Source organism: Misgurnus anguillicaudatus, chromosome 21, assembly GCF_027580225.2.
Source record: "Misgurnus anguillicaudatus chromosome 21, ASM2758022v2, whole genome shotgun sequence".
NCBI lineage: Eukaryota > Metazoa > Chordata > Actinopteri > Cypriniformes > Cobitidae > Misgurnus > Misgurnus anguillicaudatus.
The window spans coordinates 61,168,768-61,187,189 of NC_073357.2; the positions used below are offsets into that span (position 1 = coordinate 61,168,768).

At 38.2% G+C, this 18,422-nt stretch overlaps 1 protein-coding gene across 2 annotated transcripts in view; it reads left to right on the forward strand.

The window, feature by feature from the left end:
- LOC129453284 (macrophage mannose receptor 1) overlaps positions 1-18,422 on the forward strand; it is a 218,648-nt gene that overhangs the window by 140,462 nt on the left and 59,764 nt on the right. Inside the window, exons 30-31 of one of the 2 annotated variants that reach the window (XM_073859580.1) lie at positions 2,456-2,488; positions 4,501-5,710. In XM_073859580.1, coding sequence (XP_073715681.1) covers positions 2,456-2,488; positions 4,501-4,706 — 239 coding nt within the window. In that variant the 3' untranslated portion in view covers positions 4,707-5,710. Of the gene's footprint in view, positions 1-2,455; positions 2,489-4,500; positions 5,711-18,422 lie in introns of those variants that run through there. The other variant, XM_073859579.1, reaches the window with a different exon arrangement.

The window sequence follows — 18,422 nt, forward strand, 5'->3', positions numbered from 1 at the left end:
CAATCCAACCCAGTCTCACCCCATGTCGTCAATATTTGACGACACTTGACCATTCGTCAATATGTGACGCGGAGGGTATACCTTTCGCGTCATTTTTTGACGAACTGGGGACTTCAATACTATTACGTCCGTTGCATTCTCTTCTCTATTTTCTTACCATTTTCGCGTCGGTTTAGGGTTAGATTTACATAATGACATCCCTACCCAAACCTAACTCTAACCCCAACGCCAGGTGACAACTGTTTCTAACCCCAACGCCAGGTGACAACTGTTTAATTTCGTGTACATTGTTTAATTTTGCGTACACTGTTTAATTTTGCGTAATCTAACCCTAAACCGACGCGAAAATGGTAAGAAAATAGGAGAAGAGAATGCAACGGACGTAATAGTAATAGTCCCCAGTTCGTCAAAAAATGACGCGAGAGGTATACCCTCCGCGTCACGTGTTGACGAGTGGTCAAGTGTCGTCAAATATTGACGACATGGGGTGAGAATGTGTTAGGCAATCACATTGACTCTAGTGTGAAAAAACGCAAAACAGAAGTTGCACTTTCTTCATCAACTGAAAAAGTTCAACCTGCCACAGGTACTGATGACACAGTTACACAGTTGAATTCAGCTGTTATTAAGTCGGTTCTGTGGCAGCAAGAGATCATAGAGATCAAGATGGCGCCGCACTATGGCGACACGCTACGAGTTGCTCTCCCTATAGTATGTGTATTTTTGTTGATTTCCGATGTTGTTTTAAATGATTGCTTTAAATGATTACAGACCCATTGCACTGACCTCAGCAGTAATGAAGTGTTTTGAGAAACTGGTAGTAGCCTACATTCATTCTTGTCTCCCTCCCTCCTTGGACCCCTTACAATTTGCATACAAACACAATAGATCAGTGGATGATGCTATCTCTATTGCTGTGCATACTGCTCTTACCCATCTGGAAAAGAAAAATACCTATGTTAGGATGTTGTTTATAGACTTTAGCTCTGCGTTTAACACAGTGGTACCATCAAGACTGGTGCTAAAACTCAGAGATCTGGGTCTGTGCAGTTCAATCTGTAGCTGGGTGTTGGACTTTCTAACTAATAGACCACAGTCAGTGAAATAGGTGATCTGACGTCATCCACTCTGGTACTCAATACAGGAGTCCCCCAGGGCTGCTGTATCAGTCCCCTGTTATACAGCCTTTTACACATGACTGCATGGCAAGATATGAGAATAATAGCATCATCAAGTTTGCAGATGATACAACCGTAATAGGCCTCATCAGTAACAACAACGAGGGCTCCTATAGGCAGGAGGTGAGAGACCTGACTGCATGGTGTCACTATAACAACCTTTTCCTGAATGTCAACAAAACCAAGGAGATCATCATTGATTTCAGGAAGAATTTGTGCATTCATAAACCACTCTACTTGGATGACTCACCTGTGGAGATAGTTGACAACTTCCGGTTCCTGGACATACAAATCACTTCCTCTTTATCATGGTCTCTCAATACAACATGCATCTTTAAGAAGGCCAACAGAGACTATTTTTTTTGTGGAGACTTAAAATCTTTGGGGTGGGTACAACTTCTCTCATCAACTTTTACAGGTGCACCATTGAAAGCATTCTGACCGGTTGCATTACAGTATGGTTAGGCAATTTGTCCACCTGTGATCTCAAACTCTTATCAAGGACAGTTCGGTCAGCTTCCAAAATTATTGGGGCTGACCTTCCTTCACTACCAGACATTTACCCTGTGCGTTGCAGGAGCAGAGCAGAGTCTATCATTAAAGGCAGAGTCCATGATGTTTGAAAGGCAATGTTGATATTTGAAATCACCTAAACAAACACGCCCCTACCCCAATAGAATCTGGACCTTCTGTTGATAGACCCGCCCCACACATACGCAACCCGGCATTTGATTTGATTTGATTGGCTATAAGTGTGTTTTGGTAGTCGGCCCGTCTCCTTTTCCAACGCGTTTTTCAAACATCGTGGACTCCGCCTTTAAGGACCATAATCATCCAGCTCATCATCTCTTTTGATTACTTCCCTCTGGTAAACGCTATCAGAGTATCACTTCCCATACAACACGTCTTAAGGACAGTTTTTTCCCCCAGGCTATCAGATTATTGAATGGTCAGTGACTTGAACTCATGAATATTTTAACTTAATTCCTCAGTGACTTGAACTCTTCTTCTTAATAATACATTTTAATACAATTCCTCAGTGATTGAGCTTTTAAACATCCTAATACAATTGCTAGTGTCATCACTATGGTACAAAAGACATACAAAATGTGCAGAGCAGTGGGCCTCCAGGAATAACGTTGAGAACCACTGCCTTATGGTATCCTGGATCCCCCCCATGAATTCGAGCACTGTTGTTTATTATCTTTGGTCAGTTTGTTTAGTTATAAAACAAATGATACTTGAAACCACTTATTTGTACTTTTTTGATTTTCCAGTTACACCTACAACAGCGAAGTTATCAGTCCCAGGTATGATGAACTCAATCTTTGTCACATGTAGTAAATGTACTAAAATGTTTATTTCTTTTGCGGTTCATGTACACATGACAATGTGGTAAAAAATTATGCGTACACACAGATCAATAATAACAACTACAAATGCTTTATTAAAAATGTTGTCTTGTAAATGTGGCCCTAGATTTTACTGTGGTATGACCTAGGTAAAATGTTGAGAGTTCATAAGATAACATTGCTTAAACAACAGATCTCTACTGTTAACATATTTATCATGTTTAGAGAAAAACCTTCAGTCAGCTGATTTACTTATAAATCAAATCCAGATGGAGCATCAAACTTATTAAATTAATTTGTACTCTCTTTTATAATATTGTAGTAGGGTTTAAATAAACTAAAATGAGTATCTTATTTCCTTGAGATTGCCATGACAGCTAAATATATGTCATTTTTAAAGGGGGGGGGGGGTATACAGGTGCTGGTCATATAATTAGAATATCATCAAAAAGTTGATTTATTTCAATACTTCCATTCAAAAAGTGAAACTTGTATATTATATTCATTCATTACACAGAGACTGAAATATTTATAATGTTTATTTCTTTTAATTTTGATGATTATAGGTGACAACTAAGGAAATGCCAAAATCAGTATCTCAGAAAATTAGAATATTGTGAAAATTACAGGGACCTGGTGTTTTTGGCTTATTAACTCAAAACACCTGAAAAGGCTTTTAAATGCACTCAGTCTAGTTCTGTAGGCTACACATTCATGGGGGAGACTGCTGACTTGACCATTTTGTGCAATAAGGGCAAGACACAAAAGTTAATTTCAATAGAGACTGGCTGTTGACATTAATAGAGAGGCAAAAGGAAGGAAAAGATGTGGAAGAAAAAAGTGAACAAGCAATAGGGATAACCGCACAGTGGAGAGGATTGTGAAACAAAACCCATTCAAAAATATGATTGAGATTCACAAAGAGTGAAGTGCAGCTGGATTCAGTGCTTCAAGAATCACTGTGCACAGACGTATACAAGACATGGGTTTCAGCTGCCGCATTTCTTGTGTCAAGCCACTCAGCATCAAAGCGTCTCACCTGGGCTAAAGATAAAAAGGACTGGACTGCTGCTGAGTGTTCCAAAGTTATGTTCTTTGATGAAAGTACATTTTGAATTTCCTTTTGGAAATCAGGGTCCCAGAGTCTGGAGGAAGAGAGTAGAGGCACACAATCCATGTTGCTTGAGGTGTAAAGTTTCCACAGTCAGTGATGGTTTGGGTTGCCATGTCCACTGTGTTTTCTGAGGTCCAAGGTCAATGCAGCCGTTTACCAGGACGATTTAGAGCACTTCATGCTTCCTGCTGCTGACCAACTTCATGGAGATGAGATTTAATTTTCCAACAGGACTTGGCACCTGCTGCACACATTGCCAAAGCTACCAGTACCTGGTTTATAGACCATGGTATCCCTGTTCCTAGAAAATCTATGGGGTATTGTGAAGAGGAAGATGCGATATGCCAGACACAACAATGCAGAAGAGCTGAAGGCCACTATTAAAGCATCCTGGGCTCTCATAACACCTGAGCAGTGCCACAGACTGATCGACTCCATGCCAAGCCACATTGCTGCAGTAATTCAGGCAAAAGGAGCCCCAACTAAGTATTGAGTGCTCATGCTCTCATACTTTTCATGTTCATACTTTTCAGTTGGCCAAGATTTCTAAAAATGCTTTCCTTGTATTGGTCTTAAGAAACATTCAAATTTTCTAAGATACTGAATTTGGGATTTTCCTTAGTTGACATTTATAATCACCAAAAATAAAAGAAATAAACAGTTGAAATGTATCATTCTGTGTGTATTAATGAATATAATATACAAGTTTCACTTTTTTAATGGAATAAGTGAAATAAATCAACTTTCTGATGATATTCTAATTATATGACCAGCACATGTATATAGTTAAAGAGAGTTAATTAATTAGTTTGATATCTGTTTTAATCAGTAATATGTGTTTAATGTTGTATTGCAGATCCTCAGGTATATGACAAGTCTCACGTATCGGCTGGCATCGCTGTAGGGGTCATGTTGGTCATAATCGCTGTCGTAGGTCTTGCCGGGTTTCTGTTCTTTAAGAGAAATCCCAGGACTCTGATTGGATGGTTTGACAGCAAATTCTATAATAACCTCCCCGAGCCTATTACAGTTTTTGATAGCAAAGAACCTGCTGCCAACTGAACAGAATCAAGATGAATAACACATAAACACACACACACACACACACACACACACACACATTCTGGTTTCCATGTTTTGTAGGGATATTCCATAGACGTAATGCGTTTTATACTGTACAAACTGTATATTCTTCCCCTAACCCAAACCTTACAGAAAAGTCACACAAATTTTGTTTTTGGAACATTTTTGTGTGAATCACATGTGAAACCCATGTGAAACACATATGATCACATGTGAAATCAGTGGATCACATTTGGCACATGTGGTGACATGTTGTCCACATGTAAAAAATTGTCACCACATTATGCACATGTGATCACACAAAAATGTTCCAAAAACACACATTTCACATGTGATCACATGTGTTTTTTCACATGTGAAATTGGTGTGGTTCACATGTGATCACATGTGAAATTCATGTGGTTTTTCACAGAATAATTTCGGCTACATTTTCAAGAAACATCATCCTGTTTGATTTATAAGCTTGTTTCCTCATGGGGACCTCAAAATGTCCTCACAAGGTCACAAAAATACTGGTATTCCTATCTTTGTGGTCCCCACAACGTGATAATTTTCCAGGGACGCACACACACACACACACACACACACACACACACACACACACACACACACACACACACACACACACACACACACACACACAGTCTTTAGTTTGAATGTAATGCGTATCTTCCACAATAATTATGTTCAAGGGTCTCATGCACCAAAATGTTTTACAGGGGGAACAGCTTAAAGTATTTAAACTATTAAGTCTGTCATTGGTTGTGACTTGTAAGAATCAATACCATTGAGTGTCAATGATGTCACACTTAGCTGATAAACAAATGAGTGATGTTTGTAAATACAGATGTAAATGGAATTTTGCCTGATTGATAAAGTCACATAAAGCAGTCATACAACATCAGAAGATTTGTAGGTGATTTTCATTTTCTAACTTTAATTGAAGAACAACCAGATGAGGCTGTATAAGACTGCATAATTATTAATTGCAACTAATCAATTGCAGAATAAAAGTTTTTGTATACATCATATATGTTTGTTTACTGTGTATAATAATTAAGCAATATCGCTCGAGTAGGAGTGTGATATAGCTCTATATCATCACGGCTGTGATTAGGCCAGAGGCACGAGGCCGTAGGCTCCGAGAGCGATATTGCTTTTAGGCTATGTCCACACGAAGCCGTTGCATTCCCTATACGATCTTTTTTTTCCCTGGTTGTAAAAAAAAATCCGTAAACACGGCGTCGTATCAAGAAATATCTCCGCACACACGAAACCACTGAAACCGACTGAAAGCGGTGTAGTATATATGCCAGACCAGTATGGGGCGCTGTAATTATGCTACAGATATACACTATACACGGAGAAGAAGACTTTGAGCATGCGCATAACTTTACGCGCTGTATGCGAACGCTACAACAACTTCAAGAGCAAGAGCGGAGTCTTTCGTATGGACTGACGACGAAGTCCAACTACTACTTAGAGTCACACTCGACTACAAGTCCACTAAGCTCCAACAAAACATTGACTGGGAGTCGTGTCAATCTAAATATTGTGATATAACGGACGCGTTTCAGGCACAGTATCCGAGGGAGCTAACCGAGAAGGATTTCCCTCACGATGCTAGCATGGTCTCAAAAGCCCAAGTCACCGCAAAGTTGAAAAATATACGCAGCAAATACAGGCATGCGGTTGACACAGGGCGTCGAAGTGGTCACGGACGGGTAGTACTCATATTTTATGAGCTTTGCGAGGAGATCTGGGGTGGGTCGCCTGCTACACGCTCCATCGACACCGGCATCGAGACAGGTGACCTGGAAGAGTCGTCGACATCAACAGTGGAGCTGTCTTCCGATTCTCCAAACTCCACTGAATCCCTTGACTGTCTTCCATCTGCGGTTGTAAAGCAGCACCGGGATTTGCTCCAGGTAAAATTTGCTCCAGGTGTATGATTTCAAGCTTATGAGTTGAACTTAAACGAATAGTCCACCTCAAAGTTAAAAAAATTGTGTCATAATTTACTCACCCTCATTTTGTTTCAAACCTGTATGAATGTCTTTCTTCTGCTGAACACAAAGAAAGTTATTTTGTAGAATGTCGGTAACCAGACAGTTATGGAAGTCATTGGGTACCAACAACTGTCTGGTTTAGGGATGCATATCAATTAATTGTGATTAATCTATAGCAGAATAAAAGTTTTTGTTTACATCATATGTGTGTGTGAACTGTGTATAATAACTATGTATATATAAATATGCACACATGCATGTATAATTTTAAGAAAAAAAACATTTATATATTAAGTATTTATATATAATATAAATTATACATAAATATACAAATGTATACACATGTAAACATTGCTTAAATATATACATGCATGTGTGTGGATTTATCTATACAAAGTTATTATACACAGTACACACACACATATGATGTAAGCAAAAACTTGTCATTCTGCTATAGATTAATCGCAATTAATTAATATGCATCCCTAGTCTGCTTACCGACATTCTTCAAAATAACTTTGTGTTCAGCAGAAGACAGAAATTCATTCAGGTTTGAAACAAAATGAGGGTGACTAAATTATGACACAATTTTCAACTTTGAGGTGGACTATTCCTTTAATTTTAGTTCAATTTAATGCATTTGTTTAAATATAGCTAAAATCAATTGTGTGGAACCACTTACCATAAGATTTAGTAAATTCAATTAATTATTTTTTTTCCAGTGTATTTAGGATGGATGCATGTTCTTTGTGTAGGTGCCCACTATGCAAAATAATGTCAGAGAGACGTCTTTTTCATTCTGGCTCCTCAGTGGACGTCGTTTCAACGTCGGATTTTTGTAACAAAGACATATCATTTTGCTTAGTGGATGTGTTGTTTAGTATTACTCGCATAGCTTTTCTGAACTTATTTTGCGTAATAATAATGCAAATTTTCTCTGCTGTATTTAAGGCAAAGTTGAACAGCCATAGAGGAGACAGGCTGAAGAGGAAGGTTTCCACCGATCCGGCAGAGGAGGACCTTAAAGTAAAGAGGAGGATGTTAGAGTTGATGGAGGAGTCTTCTAAACGCAACTCCGACAACATGCTGCAGATAAATACAAACATTGCTAACATTACCAGCACCATTCAGGAGGGTTTTTCCTTTATGAGGGAATTGTTATTCCAACGGCAATTTACACCCCTCCACAGCAGCAGTGGTCAATTCCAAATGCACCCACCATCATTCATGGACACAAGACCACACTCTACTTCACCAGCCTTCCTGCACACACCTCGGCCCGCTGAACCAGCAAACCCACCTCGACAGTACCGCCCTGAATGTTACACACCTACACCACATGTCACCCCACATCAGCAAACATCATTTTCGTACACACGTGCACTGCTGGAAGATGACACAGAGTGACTGCCCTGTTGCAGTGTTTTGTTATTGATTATATAGTGTTTGCACTGCACTTCAGTTCTGTGCATGGTTGCACTTTATACAGTTTGACCTGTTTTGTGTAAATAACACACAACAGTTGTAGTTGACACGGTGTATATTGTGTTATGTTGCACTTTATACCTGTTCCAAATTACCTGTTTTTTCAAATGGTTTTTTGACCATAATATTTGTTTTCCAATAAAAACAAGTAGTCGAATTGTTGCAGTCATTTATTTTCACTAGACATATTCAGTAAAACACTTTCAAAATAATCATTAGTACATTTTCAAAAAGGTAAATACTTTACAAAAAAAACCTGAACTAAATAGAAACAAAACTTAATAGCCAGCATTTTTAAGGGTCAAGGTACTTTGTGATTACTCTCCTCACTCTCTTTCCCTCTCCTTCATTACAGTCTGTGAGGTAGTTGTTGCATTGTGTAGGAGGCTGTAAGTCTTTATCACCTTGCATCGTTCCCAACACAGTATGTGCAGCCACAGTCTCCTTACAGTGTTCACAAAAATTGTGGAGAACAAAGCAGGCGTAAATGACAAAGGGTAGGTCCTGCAAGTTGATGTCCATAGGCCTTTTCAGTGCAGCAAATCTGGCTTTGAGACGACCAAAAGCACACTCAATGACCATCCGTGCCCTACACAAACTTAGCCCAAAGTACTGTTCTTGAGGTGTTGAGCCACCGTTTGCATATTCCTTCATCAAGTAAGGCAGCAGAGGGTACGCTGGGTCACCAAGAAGGTAAATTGGTATGTCATCCTCGTTATCCACAATCTGTTTTTTCAGAGGAGGGATCTGGCCAGTCTTAAAGTACAGGTTAAGCTTTGAATTCGCAAAAACCTGTGCATCGTGTACACTCCCGGGCCACTTTATCACAACATCCATAAATCTGTACTTATAATCACAGACCGCCTGTACATGGAGAGAATGTTTGCCTTTCCTGTTGATGTAGTCCATCGAGTTGGCAGACGGCTGCTTGATTTCTATGTGGGTGCCGTCGACCGCTCCCAAACACTGTGGCATGCCATGAGCACGATGGAAACGCAAAACCAGATCCTCGGCCTCGGACTCCGTAAAAGGTAACTTGATATACTTTGGACCCAAGTGTACAGCGATCGCTTTGCACGTTTGCCTGACAACAACAGACACAGCCTGTCGCGACACGCCGAAGGCGTTAGCAGTCTTCCTTAGCCGTCCCTCGTCGCTCAAATAATACAAAGTTAACGCAACCCTTTTCAGTGTAGTAATTGGTGCCCTCATGTTTGTTGTTTGCCCTTCAATATACGGACTGAGTTCCTCGCTCAGGGCGACGAGAGATGCTTTGGACATGCGGAAATTCTCCCTCCATTCATCTTCCACAACAACGCCATTGAAAAAGTTGTCCCACCAACTGCTTGTTCTACCTGGTCTTATCCAAAATTTTCTCCTGGTTGCTCTCCTGGTTGTCTTCCGCGGTGGATCTAAGAGCATGTGGCGTATGGTGTTGTCCACTATCGCTTGTTGCTCACAACAATTGCATAGAAGCAATAGATTTTGTTGCAATAAAGCAAGAAGGCTTATTAGCTTCTGCCGCACGAACACAATCATGTAGTCCGCCATTATTGTTGTTGCTGTTAGGTGTGACGCTGCCGACACGTGATGTGATGACGTTTTCGTTCACAAAATATACGGATTGGCTGTACACACGAAACCGCAAGGGTGTCGGTTTCAGATTTATCCACTTTAGGACCAGGTTTCAAAAAATAGCGGTTTCACTCTCTGAAATCGCCGGATCCGTGTGGATGAAACGCCAATACGATAACAAATTTATGCGTATACAGTGATTCGCGTCTCCGTGTGGACAGCCCCTTATACAACAGTTCGACGGCACACGTTTGAAAAACGAAAACTAGAAAACAACAACGGAGTAATTTTCAAAGCCTCTTTGTTTGAGAACTACTTCTTCCGCCACGGATTTGAGTGCGACCAGAATGACAGGTAACACTTTGGGCTGCTTTGAATCTCATATTAACTCAATGGATGGATTCGCCGTTTTTAAATATTACAATTTCTTGGTCACAAAGTGTAGTTTTAAGATTAGAACACAGTCTCACTCACGCTCATGCCCACCACCCGGCTGCCGCCATGCCGTGCACCAGATTTCAAACAACAACAACTACACACCTGCGGCTGTGGCGAGTTCGCAGGACCGTAGCAGTGACGGCAATAAACGGAAACGATGAGGATTCTTGGACATACTTTCAGTATAATCCATCAGACAGAAAAACGGAATGCATATTGGGAGACGACGGTAAATGTGGCCACAAACTAGGTGGGAAGAATACCACCAATCTCAAGCGGCACCTGAAGGCTCATCACACTAATATTTTTTAAAGGTAACTAACAAGTCACGCTGTTAAAATATCGTATACATTCAATTTTACTCGACAATCGGCTTGTGACACATTTCATGGTAAGCTTAAGGTTTTACATGTATCTACTTGTCAAACCTAAGCCCTTTTCCAATACTTTGTGTGGTGTATTTAAATAATGCAAGGCACGCGTTTCTCAACTTTAGAACGAGGTCTCAGCGTAACACACAAACTCAACATGAGGGTATATTAGGCTCAACTTTTTTTTCATAACTTTTTGTTATGACATGCACAGAAGACACACCGACTAAAACAACGGCAAGCCCTCAGGGACAACCTTTATGCACATTTTAATTGTATTAAATACACCACACTTTTTAACCTAAATTCATTAGTTAAAAATACTTTTTTTACTAAAATTGATTTAAACTTGACTAAAACCTTTTTGCGTTTTCGTCGACAAAAACTTGACTAAAACCTTTTTGCGTTTTCGTCGACTAAAACTTGACTAAAACTATCAATTTTACAAGTGACTAAAATGTGACTAAAACTAAAAGCATTTTTGTCCAAAAGACTAAGACTAAAACGAAAACTAAAAGGGCTGCCAAAAACAACACTGGTTGCAACAGCAGAAATTCAAATAGATAAACTGATAGAAAATGTGTATACAGATGAAAATGAGAGTACTGACACTGACTACGTTTACATGCTGTCAATATTCGGGTTATGGTCGAGTTAAGGTCGGGTTTCGGGTTTCTGAAACATTCGGAATAACCCGTTTACATGCGTGAGTAGAGAGAGTTACCCCTATATACATGGAATTGGCAATATCCTGATGTAAACTGTGATTAAAAGGTAAATGCTGTGATTTTGCGTGGCTCACTAGTGCGCTTTGCGGTTTTACTGCCTTCATTTACTAAAATAAAGGTATTTAAATCCAGAACAAGCTGCACCGATGTAGAAGCAGGGTAGGCTAAGTTGCATGTCTTTCCTTTTTTTGATAAAAAGATTAACAAGCTATATACTAGCCTTCAGCTAAATATATTTTTGAAAAAAAAATTAATTGAAGAACAATTTTCTAACAAAAAGGTTTTTAAGTGCAAATTTACAGAGCATCGGTAAATAGAGAAATTAAAATTAGACAGTATTTATGCACCTATAAATGTACAAAACAAATGCAATAGCTTACAGAAGGCAATGAATATTTATTTATGGCATTTTCAATAATATATTAGTAGATAAATTAACATATATAAAGTATGAAAACGAATAAATCATTATTTTGGCTAAATTAAGCTGGAAAGATAATTTTTATAATTGTCATCCTTTCAGAACAAGCTTTTATGCTATCTATAATAACTTACATTATATCCTGAGTGTTACTTGGCCGAAAATATGTAGAAATACATGCAAGTAAAAAGTACAGAACAAAAATGTTTAGCTCACGCGGATAGAACGAAAACCCGTTAATTAAGCAGAGGACGTGCAGAAACAGTCGAGTCGGCAGATGATCATCAATGTTTAATTTTTCGCGCAGGTACTGTTGATGGTAAACTTTCATATCTAAATGTCAGGTAAGAGTCAAGGATTCAGTCAGTTAATAATAAAGCCACCGGCGTTTTTGCAACATCCTAATCCACAGAGCGGACGCTGCATACAAAGAAACAACCTAAGGTTTTTATTTTAAGTGGTTTTAATGCTGGTAAGCAATCAGTTATATTATGCCGCTTTGTATTTGTGTGGATCAGTTAAATTAAAGTAATTTTAATCTTAGAAACCGCATCTATGCAGACGACGCTATGCAGTTATTCTGTCATCTTTCACTTTTTTCACACATTCACTGTATTTAACGAAATATGAATAGCATAGTATTACATTTTGAATTCAAATTCACAAAAAAAACCCCAATTTACTCTCATAACTATTGACAATCTATTTGAACTTTATTATACATGTATGATGTGAAAAACAATAGCAATATATTAATTTAACGTGCAAAGCGCGGTTGTTGCAATTGGTTTCCTCCTCGCTCTAAAAGTGTATAAGTTCCTCTACTCAAAAGACCAAGATTCCTTGCGAATAGAACATGCGCAGAACACAAATCAATGTTCCTTTTGATGGGAATATCCCGATGCGCGTTTACATGACCAAAATTTCGGGCTAGAAAAGAGGTAACCCAGGGGTAATATTCGGGATTTTAAAAACAGGAATATTAGCATATTCGGGTTTTTGCCGGTGTTTACATGGACGTGCGCGACCGGGTTATTGCTAATATTCCGGATTTGAACGGGTTATTGGCTGCATGTAAACGCAGTCACTGAGTGTAATAGAAAAGAAAGCACAGTCAGTAAAGTATTTGTTAATAATGATTACAAAGGGTTGAGGCAGAAAATACTGGAATCACTTCCAGTACTGTTGGGACTGCTAATGTGAGTAAAAGTGAAAATTATTTCCCTAAAATACAGACAGAGGAAAGGATTGGTCATGGATTAAATAAAAGTGGAGGTGATAGTGGTGGTGGTGTCGGTGGTGGTGATGATGATGCTGAATATGTCAGAAATATCAGATATCCCTTCACAGGTTGGAGATGATCAATTGTACACAGTAAAGGACATTAATGACTTACTGGATAAAGCATTTGGTAGAAACGATGAAGTGAAATATTATTTCCCTGATGTTAGGAAATGTTTGATTTCAGCAGTAAAAATACAGAAATCAGTAGGATTTGAAGAACTCGGCAGAAGGAAAACGTTTAGACTCAAGAAAATTATAACAAAATTAAGAAGAGGAAAATGCTCGACCCAAAAACATAAGTAAATCTGTTAAATGCCACAAAGGGTGTGTTTTTTTCTTCCTTATTAAATTGTTTCGTCTATTTGTCTTATATTTCTCTCTCTTCTCCTTTCTTTTTATAGAGAGCTTAAATGCGGGATCTATTAACAAAAAGGTAGGAAGAGATGGAAATAAAGGGCTGTTGTATAAAAATATATGGAGACCAAAAATATTAATGTTATTTTTTTACAAGAAACCCATAGATGAGGTAGATTGGAGAATGTGGTGGGAGGGAAACATCTTTTTAGTCATGGTTCTAATGTGAGTGGGGGTGTTGCTATCTTATTTGGAAAGAATATAAATATTATTTCTGCATGTGAGATAGAAAGAGGTTGGGGTTTAATTGTTAAAGTTGAAATAATGAGTTTAGTTTTTGTATTTATTAATATATATGCCCCAAAGAATGGAGCAGATAGACTGAACAATAGAGTTTTAAAATCAGTTATTTCCCCAAATGGGTTTACAGTATGGAAGGTATTTTTGGTCTTTTTTAAATTAATTAATTTAATGATCAAATAAAAAATTTAATCGAAAAATATGTCCCAAATTTGAAAATTAAATGCTAAAATAAAAAAAAAATTCATTTTCATTTTGATGAAGCATCATTCTGGCCAAATTGAAAAATAAAATTAAATTGATGATTTGACATTTCATTTTCCAAATTACAGATCATTACCTCTGTATAATTGAAATTAGTCTGAAGAAGTCAAAACGTTTTAACTCTTATCGCCAATTTAATGTTAAATTATTGTATGATGCAACTTTTTCCGGGAAATTTAAGATTACTGTGGAAAAATTGAAACAAAACATGATTATGACAATATTGTACAGGGTGGGAAGTTGGAAAAACACAAATAAGAATGTTTTGTCAAAACTGTACTGCTCATACAAATATATTAGTTTAATTAAAAATACATTAAAAGAACTTGAGAAAAAGATAGAACAAATTGATAATGATATAATAAATTGCAATACAGTAGATATGGGATGGCTGGAAAGACAAAATAAGGCCTTAAGTAATCTTCTTCATGAACATGCAAAAGGAGCATTAATTAGATCTCACTTTTCTTTATTGAAAAATATGGATGCTTCTAAAGCAGATGCTACATCTGAAGTATCCTAATGGAACTTTGACAACTGATCCAATAGAAATGAGGTTAATTGCAAGGAAGTTTTATACAGAACTGTTTAGAGCACAAAAGTGTGGCATTGCAAGTATGGACTTTTTGCAAAAGGGCTGTACTTTCATTACTACCTAAGAAAGGAGATCTGAGTCTCCTAAAAAACTGGAGACCAGTTGCACTTTTTTGCACAGATTATAAAATTGTTGCACAGGTTTTTTCAAATATACTTAAAGAGTACCTTGGGGATCTAATACAGACAAATCAGACTTATTTTGTTCCTAAAAGAACCATTATGGATAATCTTTTCTTTTGAGAGATACAATTGAATTAGCAAACATAGAAAATCAAGATATAGGCATCCTCTCAATTGACCAAGAGAAATCATTTGATAGAGCAGACCATTGTTATCTGTTTAAAACATTTAAACTTCCAATAAAACCACGATCTTAGACTCCTCTGTGTTCAGGAGAGAGTATCACCATAGTGTACACACTTTTCTTAGTGATGTATGACAAATGCGGAGGGCGGGGGCACAGAGGAGCAGCAAGGAACCCTCCGTAAACTGCGTACGCTTTCTTCTTGAATGCAGACGCGACTAAGATGGCGGCGTTATCCAGAGCCGTACAGTAACGGAGTAAATTTACTTGAGTACAGTACTTAAGTACAATTTTGAGGGATCTGTATTTTACTCGAGTATCATTTTTGGGGAGTACTCGTGACTATACTCAAGTACATTTGAGAGGCAAATATAGTACTCTTTAACCTCTAGCCACCAGCCATATCAACCTGTAGCCCAAGACAGTTTGCCCACTGAAGCTAAGCAGGGCTGACCCTGGTCAGTACTTTATATGGGAGACCACATGGAAAAACCAGGTTACTGCTGGTAGAGGTGTTAGTGAGACCAGCAGGGGGTGCTCACCCTGTGGTCTGTGTGGGTCCTAACACCCCAGTATAGTGACGGGGACACTATACTGTCAAAAAAGCACTGTCCTTTGGATGAGACGTTAAACCGAGGTCCTTACTCTGTGTGGTCATTAAAAATCCCAGGTTGTCCTTCAAAAAAGAGTAGGCTCCAAACTTACCTGTTGGCCTACTAATCATCCCCTCATACTAACTGGCTATATTGCTCTGTCTCCTCTCTACTAAAAAGCTGGTGTGTGGTGGGTGTTCTGGTGCAATATGGCTGCCGTCACATCATCCAGGTAGATGCTGCACATTGGTGGTGGTTGAAGAGAATCCCTCTTTCATATGTAAAGCATTTTGAGTGATGCAGAAAAGCGCTATATAAATGTAACGAATTATTACTACATTTCTATCCATAACCCTAAGTATCCGTTACTTCTACTAAAAAAAGGAAAAATAAAAATCTCAGAAACCCTCAATTTGTTGTTTCCCTTTCTAACGTGATTGGATTGTGCAGGCGCCACCGATTGGAACAGCCTATCAGCAATCACCTTCAGCTTTCCGCCATAGTCAACTCCATGGTCAGATTTAGATAAGAGATGAAACCATCCCAGGAATCTGCCAACCCGTGGCCTCACTTCGCCAGACTATTTCAATTTTCTAAAATATTTAAAAATTCTGAAGTTAATGATAGTTTTCGCTTCAAGTGTTTGCTTTGTTGAACTTCATCACCGCCTACAAAAATGTATCCTCCAACTTGCGGAAGCATGTCAAGGTGTACATACCTTGAAATAAACTTCCTAACATTTTTCTAAGCTAGATTCTAGCTACATAAAACTGCACTAAATCATTCTGGAAGGAGTCTAATGAGTGGAATCAGGTGTTTCATATCAGGAGACATCTAAAACATTCTAGGAGGGGTAGCCATTCAAATCTATGGAATGATTTTGTGGACAATATTAAAAAGGAATTGCAAATTGTATTTGCAATTGCGTTTCCTACTTGTGGTTTTAAAACTGTGACTTAATTCAAACGCAAATGCAAACCATTTGCATTTGCGTTTACACGAACATACTATTTATGGCAAATTTCAAAAGGAAAAGCAAAGTCCATTTGCAATTAAATTTCCTATGTCTTTCGAGTTATGACCCATATTTCAATCTCAATTGCTATCCACTGGCATAGATAAATCAAAGTGTTGGGGCGGGATTATAATATAGGGCGTGTTCATGCGATGTTACTCACAGTCGACCACAGTTGTAATGCAATATTTAGAAAATGTATTCTTGCACTATTGATACTCAAGTACTTTTAAAAACAAGTACTTCAGTATTTTTACTTAAGTAGACATCTTTCTGCAGTACTTTTACTTGTACTTGAGTAAAATTTAGCATGGGGGTATCTGTACTTTTACTCAAGTAATGAAGCTGTGTACTATGTCCGCCTCTGGTGTTATCGGAAGCTAGTTATTTTCGTTCATAAAGTTTTAAATATGAATATTTCTACAACACCACGCGGATTACCCTCAGATAGCCTTTGTTTATCATCCTGGAGCCGTTTGTATTTCTTTTGGGAAGGATAAATGCAATTTTTTTGGACTTGAAGGACGTGGACCCCATAACTTTTAACTGTTAACGACTGAAAGATCTAAGACATTTTCTAAATTGAGTGACTTACCACAATTACAAGAAGAACAAAAGAAAGAAATGGATAAACAAATCACCTTTCATGAAGTCACAGAGGCAATGAAACAATTATCTAGCGGTCGTTCTCCGGGGATAGATGGACTACCCGCTGAATTCTATCAGTCTTTCTGGAACATAATGGAACATAGGACATGACCTATATGAAGTATTGTTTGAAAGTATTCAGAGCAAGTTACTTCCTATGAGCTGTTGAAGAGCTGTCCTTTCATTGGATCCAAAAAAAAGGAGATTTGTGTCTTATTAAAAATTGGAGACCCGTCTCTTTGTTGTGCTTGGACTACAAAATACTTTCGAAGTGCCTAGCCAACAGGTTGAAATGTTGTTTGGATTTATTGATTCATTGTGACCAAACATATTGTGTACCAGAGAGGACAATCATGGACAATATTTTTGCTAAGAGATGTCATTAAGTTAAACCAATGTTAAACTCAATGACATCTCTTATCCAAACATCATTCTGATCAAGGTGTTCTATCACTTGACCAGGAGAAGGCCTTTGACAGAGTCAATCATATATATCTCTTTGAGACACTTAAAAAGTTTGGATTTGGGAAAAATTTTATATCCTATATTCAACTGTTGTATTCAAAAGTGTTTGTAATTGTTAAAGCTGGTGGAGGGTTAAGTACACCAATAGCGGTTTTGAAAGGGATAAGGCAAGGCTGTCCACTGTCTGGCCAATTATATAGTCTTGCCATTGAACTGTTATTATGCAGGTTACGTAGAGACCTCCATGGAATTTTATTTTATAGTGAAATGAGAAAAGTATCTGTGTCAGCATATGCAGATGATGTTACTGTTTTTATTACGGGGAATGAGGATGTAGAGGTTTTAAAGAGAAGTATTGAAAAATATGAGAAAGCATCATCATCAAGAGTTAATTGGGGAAAAAGCGAAGGGCTCATTATTGGTAATTGGAAGGATGGATTAGGCCCCCCAAAACTACCAGGTGGATTGTTGTGGGGTCAAGAAGGGTAAAAAATTTAAAAAATAAACATTTCCAAATGAAAAATTGGGAGGGGATGCTGGATAAGGTGTCTGCCCGATTGTTTAAATGGAAATCGCTATTACCACTAATGTCGTACAGAGGAAGCGTTCTGGTTATAAACAACCTGGCCGCCTCTACTCTGTGGCACAGATTTGCTGCAATGGAACCGCCAGAGGAATTAATCTCCAGAATACAAAAGACATTTGTGGACTTTTTTTGGAGCGGAGAACATTGAATTTGAGCTGCCGCACTGTACCTTCCTGTGAGCGAAGAAGGTCAGGGTTTAGTTGAAATTCAGAGCGGGATCCGCTGTTTTAGACTACAAGCAATATAACGACTTTTGTA